At 39.4% G+C, this 23495-nt stretch overlaps 1 protein-coding gene and 1 long non-coding RNA gene across 2 annotated transcripts; both read left to right on the plus strand.

Moving 5' to 3' along the window:
- Positions 1 to 614: 614 nt before the first annotated feature.
- LOC106962269 (uncharacterized) lies at positions 615 to 21823 on the plus strand. Its single transcript, XR_001427937.1, has 3 exons — positions 615 to 627; positions 4385 to 4389; positions 19542 to 21823. It is a non-coding gene; the product is annotated as an uncharacterized LOC106962269 (long non-coding RNA).
- LOC106962267 (glutamine synthetase) lies at positions 16095 to 18920 on the plus strand. The gene is made up of 7 exons (XM_015056569.1): positions 16095 to 16203; positions 16812 to 16999; positions 17097 to 17258; positions 17414 to 17560; positions 17635 to 17762; positions 17851 to 18050; positions 18153 to 18920. Exons 2-7 carry the CDS (start codon positions 16834 to 16836, stop codon positions 18463 to 18465), a joined length of 1116 nt encoding a protein of 371 aa, XP_014912055.1. The 5' UTR covers positions 16095 to 16203; positions 16812 to 16833; the 3' UTR covers positions 18466 to 18920.
- Positions 21824 to 23495: the final 1672 nt, after the last annotated feature.

Consider the following 23495-nt stretch of genomic DNA (forward strand, 5'->3'; position numbering starts at 1 on the left):
TTTGTTAGATACTGACAAAAACAAACGTTCTGTACCAGTTCTTGTATTAGTGTAAGTTTAGTTTGAAAATCAAGCTCCTGCAGTCCAGCAGTCTGCTCTTTATTAACAGACCCACTTTGCCTTTGACTTTTATTCACTTGTGTAATGATGATGTACACTTAGAAATATGTGCACAATTTAAAACTTTGTCTTTTGTATCAGAATTATAAACATGGGCCCTGCACATGTCTTTTATTCTTATAATTGAAATTAGGTAATCCTAAACTACTCAAATGTTCATTTGCTACATTTTCTGATTTGTGTGCACAATTTACATTTCATGAATATTTAATTTTCACTTTATAAAATGCTTAGAATTCCTCAACTATATTACTATAAGTCATCTGTCTATCACTATGTTAAAATCCAATATACTCTGTAACACACGCGTAGTCCAACTGCAACACAATGACTTTGGGTCACCACTATTAAGAGGGTTAATGAAAAGCAAGCAGTGTGGTACTCGGTATTTAAAGAAAAGAGGTTAGAGATCTACTGATGAAATTCTTCAATAAATGTTGACATAATATTAGCATTAGTATAATATTAGTACTTGCATCAAGAAGATCATGGGTTTACATGCACCCAGTTGTACTGGAGATTGGATGTTCTAAGCCATGCGTGCGTAGCTTTTCTCTAGAGATCTTCCATTTTCCTCCCACTGCCAAAAAAAACATGCTTGGTAGATTCATCGCACCCTTACGAGAACCTCTAAGTGTCTCACTTGTTTTCCATTGACCACTGGAAAAAGGCAACTGCCTCCCTGCAGCCTGAAAATGGATGGATAACGGAAAAAAAAAAAAGAAATGCATTCCTGGATTTATTTTTTCATCCGTTTTTAAATATTCTTTTAATCACCTGAAATCAAAGGACGTAAATCAAATGAGCCAACTAAATCTTGCCATATCAATAGAAAAACCTTAAAAAGACTGAATAAAAAAAAAAAAAAATCTGCCATCCATGTAGCTCCGTACACACTGAACAATGTTTCTAATTCTCTGCATAAATTGTGAAAGTGCAAATGTGTGCAGTGAAGACTGAAAAGCTCAAACACGTGGCATGAAATTGTTTGTACATTTTCATATACACAAAGAAGAGTTTACATGTTTCTGTCAGTCCCCTCACTGCATCGTAATCTGAACGCTATAAATCCAAGTGACTGATCCAAACACAAACTGACGTTTGCGCAAACAAAACGGAACTAAATCAAACCTTGTTCATATTCTGTGACCCTGTGTGGTTTTGTCCTCTTTCCCATGCACCGAGGCACTCCGCTGCCATGTGAAAATGCTAAAACACAATAACATAAATCATAATCACGTTATTGACAATTTAACAGAGTTGAGATTTTGCCTTTTGACAATGACACCAAGTGGAAGTGTACTTCAAAGCCATTTGGGCCAAATTAAATTGGACATGTTGTCTGATGGAGCAAATATGCTTGAGTTAATACAGAGTGCTGAGAAAATTGGCAACATTCAGCAGGTGTTTGTTGCTTTCATTTTTCATTCAGCACGAACTGCATGTGGTGATTTATGGCGCGTTTCTGCATCAGAAGCATTTTCTGCTCCTGCCTGCTTTCTGACTCTTTTTCACTTATAACCAGCAAATAAAGCCTGTCGATACAATCATCCCCTCTAACCTCCGAGTCTGACAGCATGTCTGCTAAACACTTCAAGTAGAGAGGACTCTTGCTTTTTTTTTCCACTCCCCAACACTACCTCTGTTTTTTTTCTTCCTTATCCTTTCTTTCTGTAAATAGCCCTTACTTTTCCTCCACCTGCTTGAGCTGCCGTGGCCTTGCCTGAATTCTCTGAATTCCCGGCCCACTGTGGTGTATCCGCCTGGAAATAGCGCAGATGCTAGCAGTTGATAAGTTGCAAAAAGAAATACAAATATAAATGAAAACACAGGGAAAGTGATCAGATGAAGACGTTCGTCATGGCAAATAGAACTCTGTCACACTGCTATAACATCTTTGTCACTGATTATCAGACCGGGAGATTCTTAGAATCTCTCATGCACACACACACACACACACACACACACAAGCAAACACACCTGGCTCAATAAACAGAAGTACGAGAAGAGCTCAGATAATACTGACCTAGATTCAGAAATCAAATTAGTGTTTTGGTTTAAAGAGAGGGGCGTCACAGTCCAGGTGAGCTGTATCCAATTTAGCGACAACAAAACAAATTGGGTTTTGTTTTTCTGGCAAAGGCACATGCATTTCAAATTCTTAATTTGAAATTAAAGAATTTCTATAGATTAAAAATAATAATAATAATTCCACAAAAGAGAAAGACTCTCTGCAGTCTCCCTGAACAAAAGAAAAAGACTGCAAGTGTTGAACGATTAAATAAAACATGACTAAGTTTTATCATTATCAAATACAATTTATTTGGTAACAATAAAATATGTTATAACGCCTGCTGTCTTTTTTGTTGATGGTTTAACTTATTTTAGTTTTGTTTGATTATCGTTTCATTTCATCTGACTGAGTATTAGAATAAAGGTCAACAATTGGATCATAGTCATAAGTACCAATTTTAATGATAACAGAAACAAATGACAATGTAATATCAATGCTAATAAGGAGGAGGAGAAGAAGAATTTTCTCATTTATATTATTTAGCTAAAACCACATAGTTTACCGAAATATAAACTATGAGCATTAAAATGATCTTATTACATCAGTCAAAAGGAAGGTGCAACTACTTACACAGTACAATATACATAAATAACAAAGCGCAGTTAAGAAAATATAGAACAGTGATGCTACTGGAACTGAACATTTCTACAAAACCGATGAATAGACAAGACGTCAGGCAGGGAGGCTGCCAGGAGCCTGACGGTACTTTTGGAGGAGCCACAGGTGATTAGCACTGGTTGGGTTCTACATGTGACAGCAGTCTCCTCTAGTCTCTATATGTCTCCTCTAGTCTCTATATGTCTCCTCTAGTCTCTATATGTCTCCTCTAGTCTCTATATGTCAGGGATATAAGGACGAAAGACAGAATAGGTCTAAATATTAGCTTTGACCCTAAAATTTCTGCTCAAAACCAACAGATGAGGGAGGATTTGATTTTTTTCCCCCCCCAATATCATTGTGACAAAATAAGCGGTTATTTTTGTATCAACAAAAGCACTAGAAGAAAAATAAAATGGATCATTCGGAGTTAGTTTTCATGACCCACTGTAGCAAGTTTTTTTTATGCGGTTTTGTTCCAAAATGTGAATTTTTTTGCCTTTGCAGATGGATGAGATGCCGAGAAGGTAAATCGACCATTAGATTCAGGTGTGTTGGAGCTGGGATCTTCAAAACTTGAGTTTTGGACAGTGCTGCTGTGAAATCACCTGAAGAAAGTTGTGGAGAAGAGCTGTCCTGACAATCACAGAGATTTGGAGAACATATGTGAAGCAGAGGGAAATGTTTCACTAACCCAAGATATGGAAAACTAATAGCCTGGAACTGAATCAAAGCTGGTCCAGTAGACTATTAGTTTAATGGTGTGTGCACACTTATGTATTTTCATATTTTCTTTTGATTTCTGCTAATGTGTACAGGATGTGTATCACAATAAAGTTTGATGTAAATTACTACTTTACTAATAATTGTCTTAAGCAATTATCTACACTCATTCATAGCTAAAACTTAACTCCTACTAATCCCGTGATCATGAAAATTAAATAATATAAAAATAAACGTTGCGCCTCACCATGCCTGTATTATAATGCAATGTTCTACAGCAAAGCCTTGTGTTGTGGCACTCATGCGGATGTAGCTTTTGACATGAACCGCCCACCTCACCATTGTCGCAGATTGAGCTCACCCCTCCATGGCAACGGTGCCCACTGACAACAGCCACCCGCCTCCAGTCAGGAACGTAAACACCACCAATACGAAAATAACCCCTGAGAAACGGGAGTAAAATGTGTTGACCTCACTGCAAATTCCTCCTACCTATACACTGCCTATGCCTTAAGCGAGGGAGAAAAGACTGAAAACTCGACTGATCTCTGACTGGAAGTCATTGTTATGATGTTCCAGGTTATCAAAAACAATGCCGAAGACATGAAGGACCTGAGGCCAAATTAAAACTAAAGGTCTGACAAAATATTAGTGGTCTAGAATCTCTCATTTAGCATTTTGGGAGACATTAACAGAGTTTTGTCACTTTTGTGTATTTGAATTTTAAGTATGTGCAAAGAGCTGAGAGTTGGCAAAGAAAATTATTTTTCATCTCAGCTTCTTGCCAACAAATCCAGAGGGAAAGGCAGAAATGGGAATTGGGAGTGTTGGAAAATGCACAACTTGGCACAAGTTTAGAGCAAGAAGAAGATGGTGTCACATCAGATCTGTGTAAGCCGTGTTGCCTGTTTCAAATCTGAAACAGTATGAAAAAGTGCCAGTTCAAAACTTTATATAGTCTTTTACACCCTAAAAGAAACTCTGAAGAGCTTGTAACATTTTTTTCCCCTACAATCATCAAAAAGGACAGTGCTTAGAAATCTCCTAGAACATTTCACAAGGTTGGCCATGAAAGGTTGATTTTATGTATGGTAAAAATGTTCTATATTTATTTGGTTTTATGTTTGTTACCCTGCTGAAAAACTCAGGGATGACCAATTGGAAATGTTCTGCTAATATTTAAAATGTTCATCCTGTAACAACATTCACTGGACCGTTTTTGAAGAAAAACAGGACAACAGCATAAAGTTTTGCCAATGTACTTAACAGCAGGCCTAATGGTTCTTCCCGTAAAGTCATTTCTTTCTTCGCACTAAACCTATCTGGAGCGTTTGTCATCAAAACAATCTTGAAGCCAGTAAAACAGAGAAACATGTTGGGGACCATGCCAACTTAAAATTTCAGACAAACTGCAAAATTTTTGCTTGACACAAAAGAAGAAAAAAAAGGTTATGTCCAGATGATGCGACAAGAACAAGCTGCAAAAACTCCTGAACCAAAGCCGAAAAAACAGACCGATGTTTTGTTCTTGCCGCTCTGGGAGAGAGAGAACACATTTTCAGTCGTTGTAAGCTTCTTATGTTTCCAATGGCAGAACATATTGTTTTTTTTTTTCCTGCCGTCTCAACCTGTTGGCATTTATGAAGCATCTAATGGTTGGTATGAAGACTTAGTGACCCTACGTTGCCAGTCTTTGCTGCAGTGCTCTTTGAGCAGTAAGCTTTGAAGGCTCTTATTTTTCCCTCCCTGCTATTTGTGTGGTGGCAAGATAAATACGAGTCCTTGTCCAGCCAAGTGGTTAGAGGCAAAAAGAAATGGGCCTATGTGTCACGTCAAATTTATACCCCAGGGACACAGAGAATCATGGATTACTAAACTGAAGTTCTGAGACATTCTGATCAAATTTAAAAAAGCGTAGGACGAAAAATAATGCAGTGGTTTTAGTAGTTTTATCTTTCGTTAAAGTGCAAATAATTCTGGCACTCTTGATAAAAGATGCTCCTTTTTCTTTTTTTTTTCTCGCTTCTGTAGTATTTTATTCTCCACCAAATAAATGTAGTCAAATTAAAGATAAGGTTATTCTAAAATTTTTGATCTGAGTTCAGGCCGTTGCTATCAAAAATGTACTCATTTACAGTTTTTCATGCATTTTAACTGGGATTGCCAGTAACTGTGAGAGGCGTTGAAAGGTACGAGTTAAAACAAGAAACCTGCCAAACTGTTGATGGTAAAATGAGTTTATTTAAATCATTGAGTCAGATCTGGGTAAACTGCAGCACCACGAGGCTTTAGAGACTGTTTTGTTATTTTGGCTTGAAGATGTAATTTCTCTTTCCATGTTTTTAGCTTTATGCATCCAGCAGTGCAAATGTATTTCTAATTATGATCAGTAAACTGTTTTTTTTTTCTTTTGTCCATTTAACACAGCATTCAAATTTCTATTTTGATTGGTTTTTTTTATGTCAACCAACAATATAAATATTGACTAACGAGTCAAGGATTATCTGATTCAATTTTCAGTTCCAGTTGTTTTTCTTTCGACGCCGTCTTAAAAATGTTGTTTTTTTCTTTTTTTCCCCTCCTCGTTTGAAATCTGTGCTTGAAATGTGTAAGAAAACAGAACCCCTGATTCCACGTCTAATTTATTTCTGTCCAGACAGGAGTTGGAGTGCAGGGAGGGTCTCAAGCACCAGGATTGTTTTTCTTGGGCTCTTTGGGGTGGGAAAGGAGGATCACAGGGTAAGGAGTCAAGGGGAGGACAAGGTGACGGATTGAGCTGAGGCGTTAGGTCAGCACCGTGCAGCCAAATCAAACCCCAGCGTGACCCTCCCCACAACCTAACTATGATCAAATACATCATCCGGCTCTGTCAACACATGTGTCCAGCTGGACGCCATATCGCTTCCATATGTGCGTATGAGGCCTGGCTTTGCAGCAACACACATTAACATGCTTATCAGCACAGCGCTCACAGCAGATTGCTGACAAAAGCACCATTTTTGGTTGGAAATAATGGGCTCATGAATTCAATCTGTGAGATTCAAAAGGTCAGCAAGCGCAAAGGAAAGCATATCATCTCAAAAGAAAAAAAGAAAAAGGTTCCTCAAAAAGGAGCTCAACAACAGGACGCTAATTGGAAACTGGTGAACATGAGTTTTTTTTTTTTTTTTTTTTAATAATTCAGAACGTGAGCTCATTGTACATTAGCCAGAAAATTAATGTGCAGCAATCATGACTTGTCGCTATTGGGATGAGAATTAATCTACGGCAATCACTTGGTTTCAAAAGGAATGCACGACAAACTGCCTGATTTCTTTTCTTTTCACTATTCCTCCAACATTCATCTGCAGAATTTTCAATGCAGGATTCAATTATGTGGAACACCTGAACAAACAATATCTCGCAGCCAATTATTCGGCGCCTTGGAAACCATTGGCAAACAAATTAGCAATGTTAATGTGAGAGAGCGTCTTGATATTTTTGGCTGCGTTTTCTCAGAAAGGGAACCGCGCCACCCCCACCACCGCCTCCCCTCCCACTCCACCATTTGGGAGCTATTGTTGACTGATGAATTAAACAGGTTGGATTTGATTTGAGAGCAGAAAAGGGAAATTTCAGGTGTCAGTCTGCACCCCTCCTCCTCCCCCTCCTCGGGCATTTTTGGCATTTTCTGTGTTTGTTATTGTCAGAAGCTTCTGGGTCATAAATGAGGGATGTTTTTGACTGCAGACAGCCGTATTTCAGCTTTAGCGTGAGCGGTGCTATTCTGGTTGACATTTCGGCTTCCAGACAGAACAATGAAAAGTTACCATGAGGTATCTTGGCAAGGCTCTTGCCCTGCGTATTGATTGGGCAAAGGTCCAACGTTTCCCCAACTAAAAAGAGATTAAAATATCAGAGTTGTCTGAGACATTTATGGAGTCTGTGACCTCAGTCGATGCTTAAGTGGAGTACATACATCACAGTCCATCACTTTGAGCCGAGCGGAGTCTTGAATAACACTGACAGAAAGGAGGTGAAAATTCAGCTGCATCTTCACGGGCTGAGAGAAGGATTTACTTTCTAATCCCAGCTGCAAAACAAGCTTAGCTGCTTTTTTTAAATAATAATAATAATAATAAAAAAAAAAATAAATCACAGAATGTCTTTGCATTTATAGTACAAGGGGAAAAAAGTGTTTGTTCCACACATGTCATTAAACAAATGTTAATGAGAGAAATATAATTGGAATTATTAATAAAAGAGTAGTTTAATTATTTCATTTACTAAAAGAAAAACCAGCCTGGCCCCTTTTGTGAGGAAGTGATAGCCCTCTGAGCCTAAACACAACAACCAGCGTCAAGCATGGACAGTAACTGGCAAGATGTCTTTTACTTCGCTATGGAGGGATTTTGTCATTATCTTTGAAGAATCTCAATCAACAAAAGCATTGAGCTTGATTATTTCTTTGTTTTTCCATTCACAGGTGAAAGTGCTGCTGTGCTTTAGATCATTTTCCTACTGCATGGAGGTTGAGCGTGGTTGAGCTTATGGTCACAAACCGATGGTCAAACGTTCTCCTACCAGATTTTCTGCAACAGAGCAGATTCGCGTTTCCATCAGTTATGGCAGATTGCCAAGTCCTGAACCGTCACACTGCCACCACCATGACTGTTTGCCTGTTAGCGCAATGTTCCTTTTGTTTTACACCACAAATAATTGGAGGCCTTCATTAACTCAAATGGACCATCAATATTTTTTGGGGGGCAAAAGTGTGTCAGATCTGTGTTTTTGGTCGGCAGAGTTTTTGCCCTTGAAACTCTCCACTGAGGTAATTTGACCCTAAATGAGGTTTGAGTGATTTTAGTTGGCTGTTTCTCCATGTGTAGATTATGCATCTCTCTCTCTTCACGTAATCAAACAATTTTGAGTGAGTTTGAGTCTCGCAACTTCAGAATTTCTCACCTGAAATCGTGATTAGTCTCATAACTTTTTCACCCAGTCCCAGGTTGGTTTGGGTAGCTTTTTTTCCTGTCATAATTGAAATAATCTTTGAAAGCTGCTGTTTTTTTTTTTTTTTTACTCGAGTTATCACAGTTTGATGGTAAAGTTTGTTTGATTACACACTCTATTATTAAAAATACAAACAAAAGCAGACGAAAAAGGTCTCACAGCAACATAACTGCTTAACACCCGGAGCCGTTGTCTTGGATGCTCCTTTTACTCTCGCTATTTTAGGTTTAAAACGGATGAGAAAGATTCAGTGGGGAAGACAGGAGGACAAAAGTGTGAAAGATGTGTGTATCCATTCAACGCTGAAGAGGACCTTCATTACAAAGCAAGCAGGTCCTGTCAACGTCTTTTCATTACACGGTCCCATATATCCACCCCCGGTGTCCAAGTGGTCCGCCCTGTCGCCTGTCAGGAACAGGCACTCTCGGGGAAAGTCTTCCTATCTATCCGATTCCCTCTCGCTACGCCTGAATCCAGGCTGCGAGGCGGGAGAGGCCAGGCAGAAAGGGAGGAATTGTGTTTGCCATCAACAGCTCAAGAGAGTAGCATGGCAGCAAGATTGATGACACCTTCGCTGAAAGTAACAAAAGAACTCCTGTGCACGAGGGCCCGCTTATGGGGCTTGATAGAGTTGTCATCCTCTTAATAAACAGCTCTGATATGTCAGCGACAGTGGCAGCAGTGACTGTACCACGCTCACCCACCAAGCCATGGGTAGGACCACCTGCTGGCAACGCAACACACACACATCCATGGAGGAAGGCCCCTGCGGGCATCACTAGGCTGTTATGGGAGAAGTTGTTAATAAATGACAGGAACGTCAATTTCACTGCTGTACAAAGCAACCAGCAGTTTTCATTTATAAATGGGATGTAAAGCATGTTTTAGCTGAGTAGTATTTATTCATTTGTAAAATGGCAGCATTTATTCTGGTTTTTATTCTGATGTCTCGTGTCTGTAAGGAAGATTTCAGAATTGAACTCTGGGCAGTGCTTGTTGCAAACTTAGTGGTGTTTATTGAGCATCTGGTGGTTCCTGGTGGCATCTATCATGTTAAAAAATGCCTGATAGCTAGGATATTGAATATGTACACTAATGACTTGCCATAGAGAACTACTAAAGCTGCTAGTAGCGTCAATAAAACAGTATTTTATTAGGATAAAATACTGTTTATCCCAATTTTGTGTGTTGATGAGAATTACTTTAGATAGCAGCTCTCTCTTTTTCTGTTGTACTGAGCACAAAGTAACAGAAATAAGTTTTCTTCAAGGTGAATGACATACATGCTGGTAGAAATAGGTTTACCATTACATCTATCTACAAAATTCCTAAACTACCCTTTTAATTTTATCCATTTATAGCAGAAATAATGAGGTAGCTTAGCTTAGCTTAATCGCTGAGGGGGACCCAGAATAAGAAGAACAACATGTTTTTATTAAAAACCTGTTTTTAAGTGTTCAGTGTTTAGCGTTTAGCATATGCTCAAGCTAATGTGTTCCATAGAAAACTGACATGCAAGAGCTTCATACTGACTCACTTTCATATTTTACGACTCGTTGTGTGGCGTAAAACTTGATCCAGCTGCTCGATTAAAGCTCAGTTTTAACAATATATGTGTTTTATGTGTTTTAGCATATTATGTGTCACTCCTTTTCTACTAAACACTTCCAAAATACCAAATTAAACAACCTGGATTTCATCTTAGAGGAAAAAAAAGAAAAAGATTATTTAGTAATTAAAGCCTACAGATTTCATGGAAATTCAAATTCTGAAATGATTTTTACACTGCTTTTTAATTCTTTATTTCCAACACCTACAAAATTTTACCAGCTGATCATTACATTCTTTATTTAATAAAATGTATTTAAAAATTAGGAAGGAAAAAGCGACACAAGAATGCAAAACACAGCATTATAATCAATAAATCAATTTACAATCTGACATGAATTTGGTGATTATAAATCCACCAGTCATTCAAAATAAAATAAAATAAAAAATACACACATTGAATTAAAGCCGTATGGGATCAGAATGACACAAAATATTCACTTTTTTAGTTATAAAGTCTGTAAGTTCCAATATTCTCTTATTTTTCACTAGAAACATTGTTGTCTCTGTCACGATTCAATCTGCAGCACACTCCCCACTCGCTGTATAATACCTAGTTAAAGCCAGCAGGGTGTGAAATGGTGTTTGGAAATAAATGAAACTGACTATGAAACAGTGGAGTCGGGAGATATTGCCATGTCAAGATGACAGACAAGTCCTGGAATGGAGCAAAAAAGTTATTATCCCCAAAGAACAGCAAGTCTGGATTAAATATAACCCATGATGTTTCATGCTGCTCTGCTTTCAAACTCACGGCTACATGGCAGAGAGAATAAAAGCAAGAATGTCTGGGAATGTGCATCTTTTTACTCTTGTTGATTTTTATTTTATAAATATTAACAGTTTTTGATGTTGCCATGTCAATATGTGTGTTTGTGAATCGTTTACTTCTTGACGAGCCACATGAAATTCTGTGAAGGAGCTTTAGAGGCACATGATCCCTGGAGGCTGGACTTATTTACAACTGGACTGATGAGTAACAGAGGACACGCTGGACAATGAAGTAGTGACAAGTATGTGGTCAGCTTTATTAATTTTTAAGGCAGAGTGTTGTCCTGTGTCTTAGAGGATGAGAAGATGTATGTCAGTGGAGAGAACGCAGAGGTTAGAGCCTACTTGTTAAGAGAACGAGTAGGGTGGAGGTGTAACCATCACCCCGCTCATTCTGCACAGAGTGAGAGATTCAAGTCAGGACTACAAAGAAAGAAGATGAAAATGTGAAAAAAAAAAATCAATAGTCCTGAGTGACAGAGGAAACAACTAATCTGAACCAGGTTAATTCAGAGTTCCCTTTCTGTTTGACTCGGATAAAACAGTTTGTATTTCAAAAATAATTTAATCTAAATGGCGAGTTCAGTCTTTAAACTTCTCTATAAGATCAAAATGTCTCCTGCTAAATTTAACATTAGCAGCTGCTGCCCTCTGCTGGAATATAAAATTACTACATTTTGGTTTCTCTAATATTTTTCAATGACTGATATTGATAATCTTGATGGTAAATTGAGCAGAAATCAAACAACTATGAAAATATTTACAAAAAAGTATGGAATCTGATTAGGGTTCTGACTTTAATCTCAGAATTTTGAGAAAAAATTCTGAATTCTGACTTTAATCTCAGAATTCTGAGAATTCTGACTTTATCCTTATTTTGCTACATCCAAAATTATGTGAATCCAACCTCATGTGTCTTGACTACTTTATCCTGACAGCTTATTTTCATTACTTCAGTTTTGCACACTGCACAAAATGTAGCATAAAAAATAAGACGGCTACATGTGAAAAGTTTCCATGAAGAGCAGTCTTATTCAACACGTTGCCACTAAATAGTTACAACTTCGCAAAACACGCTTCGTCCTTCACTTAGTGAGAGTAATCCCATCATCCACACTGTGCGATAAGACTTGTAAAAACACTTACGTCAGATTCTCGCAGTATCAGCAGGTCCTCTCTGAGCGGCGACGTGTCCAGGTTTAAACATCTACAGCCCAGATCTGCAAGAGCCAGGGAGGTGGTTTAGGAGTTTTAATAAAACAATCGTTCTCAGCTTAGTCAATTAGATGAAAGATTTTTTAAACAATTGAAGCAAATTAGACACTACTAAGCAATCTTCCCTCACCCATACCCATTTATTGGCTTTAAGATGTTTGCAACACTGACTACTTGTTGAAAACGTTCAGTTATTTTTTTCACAAATAATGATTTATACGTTTCAACTGATGTAATTAAATGCTTGCTTGTGGTTGCAGTGGAGATGCAGGGATGGTTTAACATACAAAAAAATAAATAAATCAAGCAATCAAAATTCATAAGATGTAAAGATACATACAAGTACTTGATACATTATCTCACACTCAAAACACACTAAAACCTCCTTAATTTTGGATCTAATATTTAATTTTAAATACTTTTTTAAAAAAAAACTTCCAAAGTCATAAAATGCTCTGTATTTTTCCTGATAATGTTTAGAATGTTTTCTTCAATAATGCCTTTATTTAAATGCGTGTATTTTATAGAACAAAAATATCAGCCAGCTTGTAAAACAAAATCATTTTGTTTGCCATGTTTCCTCCCACATGAATTCTTTAGCATGGGTTGGTTATCCTCTTTAAATATTAGGTTTCACATGACAGAAAACTCCCAACAGACTGGTGAAGCAGCTTGCACCATGCCCTCAGGCAGATTTGACACCGACTAATCTGTGTCAGCTCGACATATTTTGTCTGCACGAGTACACACAAAAACTCACACTTTCCAACAAGAGAGCTTTAGAGCAGTGATGTGTTGCTTCCGATCTAAAAGGGGGGGGGACATAAAACAATCCTTTGCATGCTACGAAGACATTTCTCCTCTCAATTAGGTAATCGTCTTCATTTCTTGTAATGTGTTACAATATGGGATTAGGCGACTGAACCATTGTCTGAAATTTTAAAACAGCTCAGCGATGATTGACCCAGATGACTCAGAGGGCAGAAGAGTAGGTCAGCTGTTTACATCACTCCGACGATCTTATCAGCGCCATTGTTCCAGCCATGGATTATAAGCCAGTGACAACCCACTTCATTATCAGAAATGAGGGAAAACCTCTACACAGAAACAAGCAAACAAACAAACAAAAAAAAAGAGAAAGTTGCTGAAGTAGTCGAAGAAGGACCACCTTGTTTCATGACCTAGTAAACCATGTTTCTGTGGTTCACTGGAATCCCAATGCTTTATAAATTACTTCCAGGCTGATAAATATCAGCGGCTTTGTTTTGCACCCCGGGTCAGGGCTCGATATGTTGCTTTTCAAGTCTTTTAGCCAACTTCACGTTGTCAGACAGGTTCTGTTCTCGTGATACCTTGACTCTCTATAAGTGCAGAGTCTGATTTTTTTAAGACATGTGGACAAACATGAGTCAGCGGCAATTGCTACTACCTGCAAGCTATAAGACGAACAAGTGCAAAATTAAAAGTATATGTAAGAAATGTTATTTTAACCTTGTATTTAGTTAGTGTGTGGCGGAGTAAGAGCCAAGAGGCTGCAGTGAGTGGTAGGTCTGATCTGTGCTCTCTACATGCTTATTTTTCTCCATTTTAGACAAGAAACCCAACAACTGAAAAAGTTAAAGAGGTGCTGTACAGCTATTTTTGAACACTCATCTTAGGTTGTACTTTGACAACTTCTGCAATTTATTCTCATCTTCATCACTGCTCTGACAGACTCAGTCCAGCAGGTGGCACTGTATTAAAAGCTAAGTGTAAAATCCCCTTTGAGAGACACCAGTAAGTGTTATGATGTAAAGCAGAGGTCACCAACTGCAGTCCTCGAGGGCTACCATCCTGTAACTTTTAGATGCGTCTCTGCTCAAACACACCTGGATCAAATAAACTGCTCGTTTCCAGCCTGTTGCAGAGAGGAATGAATGCTGGTGAGGGAATTCAGACATTTTGGAGCAGAGGTGAATCTAAAAGTTGCAGGATGGCAGCCCTGGAGGACTGGAGTTGGTGACCCCTGATGTAAAGAAAGATCATTGGGGTTCAGACTTAAGTAGCACACTTAAAAAAAATAACTAAATAAGATACATGGAACAGTCAGGATTTGCTCACGAATACGTCTGTTTAAAATAAGTAAATGTGCTTTCATGTAAATAGAAAAGAAGAATAAGTGTGGTGAATTCCCCACTTTGAATCCAGAGCAGAGTTCAACCAGAGGGATACAGACTGAGAGGAAGCAGAAATGTCTGGTTGTGTGCTAAGCAAACTCAGAACCAGTGATAGTCCATTATAACTCATCCCCAGTTTGGAGGAAGTCAAATTGCTCTTTCGTGATTTTTAACCTCAATCTTTTCAGCTGCAGAAAAAGCTGGACTAAACAGAATCAATGCCTTGCTGCAGACGTTTTACTTGTGAGATTACTCACAAATTTTGTTATGTGGGTTTTGATCACGCACAATAAACTGACCAGTCAAGCAATTTTTTTTTTCTTTTTTTTTTTTTTTTTTGTTCCAGTTGTCTACAGTAGTGCTTTTCAACCCCTGTCCTCAAGACACACTGCCCTGCATGTTTTAGGCATGTCCCTGCTTCAGCACACATGATTTCAATTGATGGCTGATTAACAAGGTTTTGCTGAATTGCAATCATCTGAATGGGGTCCGGGGTTGGGAAACACTAATTTCACAGCAATTACACTCCTGCCACGTATGGGTGTATTTTTAAGCTAAGAAAAAGCAGCAAGTTCTAGTGGAAGGGCAAACCAATTGTCAACCAAGAACAGCACTAAATTAAAGCAATTAAGTAACATATGACAAATGACTTGTATTTACCTAAAATATGTGTGTGTAAAGTCTCTTTACTCATCCTGGTCCGTGGTAACATTAACACCTGCTTCTTCTTGATTCCTAATAGGACCATCTTCCGTTTGAAGTTTTTAAAGGAACAGTGTCTGCATTTAAATTTAATATCCTTTACTTCTGATTAAACAGTATAAAGCAGCCAAAAGGCACAGTTTGTTGTCTTTGAGGAATGACACTTTCTCCATGTAATGGGATAGGTGTTGAAAACATTTATAAGTTCACAAAATATTTTGTTTGCCTTGTGGAGAGTTTGTATCTTCATATGTTTATAAGAAAACGTGAACAGCTACTGCAGTTATTATGCACAGATATATACCTATAAATCATTTCAGAATGGTTAAAAATCTCCACACACAGGAAATCATAAAGTCTTGTGAGAAAAACCTTTTGGATGTCAATGAATGCACCATACAAGACCATGCACTTCTAATAGCTTCTTTTGAGTTTAATACAAACTAAAGTGAGGAACACAGTTTAACATGTATTCTAATTGAGACACAAAATTACGATGACGATCAGCGTACTTACAAGGCATGTCTTTCATTTCACGTAGATAAAAAAATAAAACAGAAGTCAAAATCAGACCTCAAACACAACCAGAAACTGGTATCATTTGGGAAAAACACTAATCAGTGCATCTCTATACAAGACGATAACGTAAAGTACATGACAGATATTTTTTTAGAGGAATGTATTAATTCATCTTATGTTTTTTTTTTATTCTCATATTCGTGTCATAAAAAAGTTAATTGCACCTATAAGTTTCTATAGCTTTCATTATATAACCTTTGATTACGAAGCAAAACGCTGTCATACTAATATCTGCCACACGGTGTCGCCTTGGATTCATCAAATCCTAAAGTGGACTGCACTGGACCTGCAGCTGGACATTTTGTTCCACGATCTGTCCTCAGCACCGAATACCAGACACTTATCTTTTTGTTCACAGTTTATCCCTTTAGATTGAGTTTCTTCATAAGAGGGGAGCTCACTCCTTGAGGAGAGATAATAGCTCAGGTGCTGCTATGGAGCCTTGAGGCTGTCCAATCAAGGAGCGGCTTGCCCTCCTCTCTCGCGCTCGCTCCGCCCAGTCGACCAATCAAAGAAGTGAGGCGTCCCAGTTCCTGCTCTTATAAAAGTAGCTCGATCTTTAGCAGCGGTACCGGAGAATGAGAGAGATACTAAAGAACCATCATCGAACCACACATTGGACCTGCAAGTCCTTTAGTTTTTATTTCAATTTTCTTGTTTCTCCAGGTATGTTTACACCTTTTTCTCTTATTCGGCAGTCTTGTTTAATTAGTCAGACTTGGGAAGTTAAAACTGCGGCAGACTCTTCATTGTTACATATTTTATTTCGGTAGTTTTTATTCAGCTTGTTGTTTTCTGTGCTGTAGCGGAGGTTATTGGGTCTGTTTCGGTGTTTTAGACTTCCACTGTATGTTTGTTTATGAGTATTTAAGGGAATGATGTAATCATGTCACCCTCTTGCAGTCAACAATAGTAACCATGATGGTAGCAACAAGATGCGTAACAGTACAGTTAAAATGGATTTTCTCCGAGTTGTCTTATTTGCGCTGTTCTCGTCTCCGTCCTAAATTTATTAGTCAGCATCCGTGTGAGAAAATAGCCCCTTTTGTTCACCACGCGGATAAAACTGGAAATGTTTTTTTTTTTTTTTCCTTCCACATCCTCAACATGTTTTTCAACCCCCCCCCCCCACCTCCCCTTCTAGAAAATCAAAATGACAATGATGCTGCTTTTTGCGATTTTGCGCCCCTCCTCCCGAAGCCCAGCTAGTTACGCAACATGTGATCCATCTCAGCCCATCTAACATATTTACTCTCTCCTCCTCGCACTCTCAGGTGTGTTATAGTATCAGTTAAGATGGCCACGTCCGCCAGCGCCAGCTTGAGTAAAACCATCAAGCAGCAGTACATGGAGCTCCCCCAGGGGGATAAAGTCCAGGCCATGTACATTTGGGTTGATGGAACAGGAGAGGGGCTCCGGTGCAAAACAAGAACTCTTGATTTTGAGCCCAAAAGTATTGAAGGCAAGTGTCGGTCTCATGAACCTATAGAAGCAGCTGTACACATTGAACCCAGTGACCCCAAGTGTAACAGTTGCTCTTATTTCTTCTTTTCTTGCAGATCTCCCTGAGTGGAACTTTGATGGCTCCAGTACCTACCAGGCAGAAGGCTCAAACAGCGACATGTATCTGATTCCTGCTGCCATGTTTCGCGATCCGTTCCGCAAAGATCCCAACAAGCTGGTCCTGTGTGAAGTCCAGAAGTACAACCGCAAACCTGCTGGTTAGTAAGCCAGTGTAATAATCATAAAGCTTTTTTTTTTTTTTTTTTTAACATTTAGAGGACCCAACATTAAGCAACTCAGTCTGTAAATGCTGTTTGAATTGTGTGAATATCAAAGTTGAATAATTTACTCAACCCAAATTTCCTTTCTGCAGAAACCAACCTTCGCATCACATGTAAGAAGGTGATGGAGATGGTGGCAGACCAGCATCCCTGGTTTGGCATGGAGCAGGAGTACACCATACTGGGCACAGATGGACATCCCTTCGGCTGGCCGTCCAACGGTTTTCCTGGACCACAAGGTGAGCAAGTTGTCTGCTTAGTTCTGTCTGCATGAAGGCAACATTGTATATCTTAACACTTTTTATCTTTGTAGGTCCATATTACTGTGGAGTTGGAGCTGACAAGGCCTATGGCAGAGATATTGTAGAGGCTCATTACAGAGCATGTTTGTATGCCGGAGTCAACATCTGTGGAACAAATGCAGAAGTGATGCCTGCCCAGGTATGAATATGAGCCCAATGTGTGCTTTGACGTTTGTCTTGGGTTTTCCCACTTGGTTATGGAATGATTGTTTGCTTGTGCGTTTCAGTGGGAGTTTCAGGTTGGACCATGTGAGGGGATTGACATGGGTGATCATCTGTGGGTGGCGCGCTTCATCTTGCACCGTGTCTGCGAAGACTTTGGTGTTGTGGCATCGTTCGACCCCAAGCCCATCCCAGGAAACTGGAACGGCGCAGGCTGCCATACAAACTTCAGCACAAAAGAAATGAGGGAAGACGGTGGGCTAAAGTGAGTTGCAAAGACGATTTGTACTTTTTATTTTTATTTTTTTTAAATTTAAAGAGTAGTTGTTTGCTATATCCGACACTCATGTTGCCGTTCTGCTTTCAGAGCTATTGAAGAGTCCATTGAGAAGCTCGGAAAGCGTCACGAGTACCACATACGTGCCTACGATCCTAAAGGGGGTCTCGACAACGCCCGCCGCCTCACTGGCCGCCACGAAACGTCAAACATTCATGAATTCTCCGCAGGCGTGGCCAACCGTGGCGCCAGCATTCGCATTCCCCGCAGCGTCGGCCAGGAGAAGAGGGGCTACTTCGAAGACCGACGCCCGTCAGCCAACTGTGATCCGTACGGCGTGACGGAGGCTCTGATCCGCACTTGTCTGCTGAATGAAGAGGGCGAGGAACCGACGGATTACTAAAACCTGCAACTCCCAGACTGACTTTTACCACCCTCCCAAATTTCTTTAAAATATTCTAGTACTGTTTTTTTTTTTTTTTTTTTTTCTCCTCTCTCCCACTAAGATGATTTTTAACTTACAATGCTAATGGTTTAAAGTTGGCTGGTCAACTTGAAACAAGGTAATGAGATACTTGGTAGTTGTGAGCTGGTGACGTCAGGGTACACCTCTCCTTGTGTCATTAAACAGGGATTGGCTTTTGTAACACTGTTCTTAGCCCATGCCATATCATTCCCTCTTTGTCTGTCTGAGACTAAAACAAACTAAAGCACAAGGACATTGCAGAGTAGGGCAGCTAAGGCTGGACAACTTGTGTAAAATTAAATGTGACTAGTTCTTGTGCTGTTAATGTGTTGACCTGACTATCCAGTCCTCAATGTTACTAATGTTCTCATTCTAGGAAGTATCTTTTTTTTTTTTTTTTTTTTTTTTTTTTTTAAATGATGTTTGATGTCCTCAAGTTCTGGCACATTTTGGTCAACTTGTATGGTACACTTGTAGATGTCCCAGACATGAGTTGTTATAAAGTGGTGGCTCTTTCCATAATGCCATTTGTAAAGTTTCCTCAAGGAGTTTTATCCTTTTGTTAACTGCGATATATTGTAATGCACCTGATTTGGTCAAACATCAAGTTTACTGAACCTGGTGATTTTTATTGATACATTTAAAACATTTATTTTATCACAAATGCGTGTGTTTGAGTCTTGTATTAAATTGTCTTATTTGGGATTTGCTCATGAGGATGGCAAGATTTAATGATGTGTTGCATAAATATGTTAAGTGAGACAAGATTAACTTTTTTTTTAAATGAGGATTTAGATTTTTTTTTTTTTTTTTTTAGCAAAGCTGACAGTGAAGCATCCATTCTGCTGGACATGACAGACAAAAGGAAAAGTGTGGTTTCAAGTAGCCATCTAGAGAGATACAGGCTGGTCTGCAGAATATCTGCTCCAATTTGCCAAAACACTTCAACCATCCCATGCTGCAGGATCATATAAGAAGCTAAACACAGAACAGCAAAATGAAATGCACCAAAGCATAAGTCCAGTTTAGCAGACTGTACCTCCCATATGCCAAAAACATTCTGTGGTCTCAGCTTGGCACATTTCTAACCAACCGTTCAACGCCTGCTTTGTTCTCACGGTTGTTTTTCTTCCGTCTCCCGTGGGTGGAAACTGGATAGTGAGGCACTCATAGTTATTAGGCTCTTTCAATGCAATGGCCTGAGGACAATATCCCTGTCGGTTCTCTGTCAAAACTCCTTTACACTGATCTTTATGGGTGGCTCTGACTTTGCCTGTGACCTGGTTTTAACCTTCAGTATTACAGATATCTGTATTTCTAACACGGGATTTCTTCAGGGGTTACAAAGACTAACCTAAATAAGTACCCGAGTACTCTGTGTCCTTGCATCCGTTAGCTGGTGTTGGACTTTGATGAGAACTTTTTTTTTTTTTTCAGACTTGCACGAGACATAAACGAGCATTTCTGCTGTGCTCTCCCTTCCAGGGGGAAGGGCCACTGGGTTTGTTTCTGAGACCTTTCACCTAGATCCCAGCTGCTTCACAACATAAAGTTGTTAGTCAGTGCACTGATTGGCTCTCACTGGAACAAACTAACCAATCTCAAAGTGAAGGGCTGGTTCCTGTGTGAGGAACGGCAGCTGGACAGAAAAAAAATGACTAAAAAAAGCTGTTCTCTAGCTTTTTTTTTTTTTGTTTTTTTTGTTGCTTTTTAAATCATAAACCTTGTTCTACCCTTCATCTGTTGTGTACGTGGCTTTGCTGAATTCCCAGACTATCTGCACACACATGTGCCTGAACAAACAGGCTTTACCCTGAGCACCAAGCTAACATGCCGTATTACAGTGCAGGTTCAAATTAGACGAGGTCAAAGTGGAGATTGTAAACTCACCCATGGAGGGGAAAAAAACAGCGAAATTAAATGTAGACTCTGACAAAGATTATACTCTAGGTGGCCACTTTATTAAGCACATCTTTCTAGCAACAGGTTGGACTCTCTTTTGCCTTCAATTCTTTGTAGTAAATATTTAAAACTGTGTCTGTAACATGTAAGCCCTTGTTGACATTATATCATCACCTAATTGCTTCAGATGATTTTAGCTGTGCATCCATAATGCATATTCTGCGTTCCACCATATCCCAGCGATGTAGTTGCTCCATCAGATGGAAATTTGGTGAGCATGGCCGCTGTGAGCGCATGTCAAGAAACCAGTCTGAGATGATTTGTGAGGTCATGCATTGTCCTGTTGGACGTAACCATCAGAAGGTGGGTACACTGTGGTCATAAAATGACCAAAGCGTTCAAACAATGGCCGACTGGTTCTAAGGAAACATGCTAAGATAACTTTTCCAAATTACTGAGCATCCACTGTCAGCCTGAACCATTGACACAAGGAAGGGTGGATCCTTGTTTTCATGTTGTTTACGTCAAAGACTCGTCAGACCAGACAGACAGGAGCAGCATCCGGTGTGTTTTTCTTCTGTTGTCTCCCATCTGCTTCAAAGTTCAATGTGTGTGTTCAGAGATGGACTTCCACTCCGTTGTGACAAGCAGTGTCTTGAGCTACTGTTTCTACAGTCTCCAACCTATTCACCTCTGATATTATCAAGACATTTTGTCTGCTGCTAACTGCCACTGTGGATATTTTGTATTTCTTACCAGATAAAGAGTTCTGGTAAGAACCTACATCTAGATGCTTGAATTCAAAGAAGTTGCTCCGTGTGCGTGGCAGAATTACCACTTATGATAAAAGCAAAGTGACCAGAGACTGTATGAACCAGAATCCAAGCCTTTAATCTAACCACTACAAGCCACTGTCAGGCCAGTTTTCCCAGTGTAACTTCCAGGGTAAAAGGTACAGAGGGACATAATGTCCACTTTTCTTAAGACATCGTGTCAGCTGTGCTCATGTTTTTTTGTGCCTGAAAGCATGAAATGTCAGCTTTCAAGTAACATCTCTTTTTCGAGATTCAAAACTGTTGCTCTTGGCTCTCTGTCGGCAGAACTGTCCCCCTTGTTTACCACTCGGGTGATGTAGCCGCCAACTCAGGATGTGGGGATCACCACCCTGTGACGATCTGTGAAAGCGGCTCGCTGACATTCAGTCACCAAGTAAAATCTTTCCGCTTCCTCGCTTTTGAAGCCGAAATAAGGGGGTTCTATTTGCATGCAGAATCCAAGCCTCCCTCTGCCTGGGAAGCTCAAACGAACTGGGGAGACACTGGACAAAGGATGGAGAGGGATGCTGCCCTGTTGCTATGCCAACCACCGGAATGTACAGGCTGGATCGTGGTTGAAAAAACCCCCCAAAAAAAACAAACATTGAGATTATGTAAGGAGGAAAAACATGAAATGGGGTCTAATAAGTGGAGCTGCACAATACACCTCTAGGTCATATACAGCTTCAAGATTCTAGTTAGTTTGCATCCATTCACACTACTGCATCAAACACCCATAATCTTTTAAAAATCCTGCACATAAATGAAACGATTTTGGGCAAAACAGAGAATATTGTATGCACAAAAATCTGATTAAATGAAGACTTTTTACATCGTAAGTGTTGTAATGTCCTTGCCAGTGTATGTCCACCAAAGCCTCTGCCTTGCCACTGCTGTGTTGTGTAACAAATCACACTGGTTCAAACCAGAAATGGGCTCTTCTCTGGAGCACACCGAGCAGAGGAGGAGGTCTGCACAATAAAGTCATGACTCGTAGAGCATGAGGGAGTGATGAAATTTGCAGAACAGCTTTGAAAGAAAAAAATCGTCCCCAGATTGTTTCATTGCGAAAATATACAATGTGGGGCTTTTTCATGGCTCACGTCTTAATGAAAAGCATAAAGAATCCTGATGTGGAGCAGGAAACAGGAAGGAGATGAGAGATACCTAAATTAGGGTTCAGATCTGTTTTATATAAAATAGAAAATGTTGAATTTATTTCATTGGAAAACAAATGTTTAGGCTGAATCTCTGATGGGACAAAAAAAACAAAAAAAACAAACTTATTCTCAAATGTATTTTCATCCCAAACTGAATCTATGCATACTTGCTCTTGCAATTTCTTGCAAAAACTTGTCTGTAAAAGCAGAAGCAAATTGTTTAAGACATACAATCTGTTTGAGTCACTAATATGAAGCAAGCAGATCTTGTAAGATAAGGGGATCCGGATTGGCTGAGTGGTAAAGCATGACAGAGCTGAAGATAAATGCTGTCTAGCGACTCATTCCCACCTGGGCTGTGATTGGTCCTTTGTTTTCCGTGGCATAGTGACACAGTTTTGAACGCACCGCTTGCAGCTCAGAAACAGTCTACCTTTGTTTCAGGATATGTAGAGACAAGGGGATCAGACATGTTATTTTTTAGTAAATAAGGTGAAACAGTGGTAAAGAGAAGAAGGAAATCTACTGTATTTAAAGGATTAAAAAAATAAAAACGGTGTTTACATATTCTGGCACAGTTTTCAATGACCAGCTTGGACTGCGGGGCCGAATTTAAACTCCTTACACTTGATAACCTTCGAATAACGCAATCAGCCAACCAAACATTTTTGTGCTTTTGTTTTTGCTTTGTTACTAAAACAAGTTATCCGTCGTCCGTGGAATCTGAAATTAACCTTGAGGACCTTTGACATTCTCTGTTCATTAATTGTTCCAGTCACAAACCCTTCTTTCCAGTACCACCACTGTTCGTGCTCTCAGGACTTGAATAGCGTGAATGACCAGATGCCAGTGCCTCCACAAGTCGTCCTCCCCTCCCCCGACAAAATCCTGCTGGTTCATCTTCAGGGGCCGTCCCTTCAATTAACACCACAAAGGATGACCACAAAGGATGACCCTCACTACAAGTCCAGTTTCTTGGTAATTTTCCATTTCATAAAAAGACACCTTCACTAAAAAAAAGTTGTGCAGAGATGTGAAGTGGAAGAAAACTGTTTCACACACACACACACACACACACACACACACACAC

Source organism: Poecilia latipinna, unplaced genomic scaffold (genome assembly GCF_001443285.1).
Source record: "Poecilia latipinna isolate Pla-1442-1.1 unplaced genomic scaffold, P_latipinna-1.0 Scaffold1392, whole genome shotgun sequence".
Lineage (NCBI taxonomy): Eukaryota > Metazoa > Chordata > Actinopteri > Cyprinodontiformes > Poeciliidae > Poecilia > Poecilia latipinna.

What these genes read in the sequence shown, in the direction of transcription:
- LOC106962267 (XM_015056569.1), top strand. Translation starts at nt 16,834, where the DNA reads ATGGCCACGTCCGCCAGCGCCAGCTTGAGTAAAACCATCAAGCAGCAG. An exon ending in TGAGCCCAAAAGTATTGAAG is followed by an intron (nt 17,000 to 17,096) that starts GCAAGTGTCGGT and finishes CTTTTCTTGCAG; the next exon opens with ATCTCCCTGAGTGGAACTTT. An exon ending in GTACAACCGCAAACCTGCTG is followed by an intron (nt 17,259 to 17,413) that starts GTTAGTAAGCCA and finishes TCCTTTCTGCAG; the next exon opens with AAACCAACCTTCGCATCACA.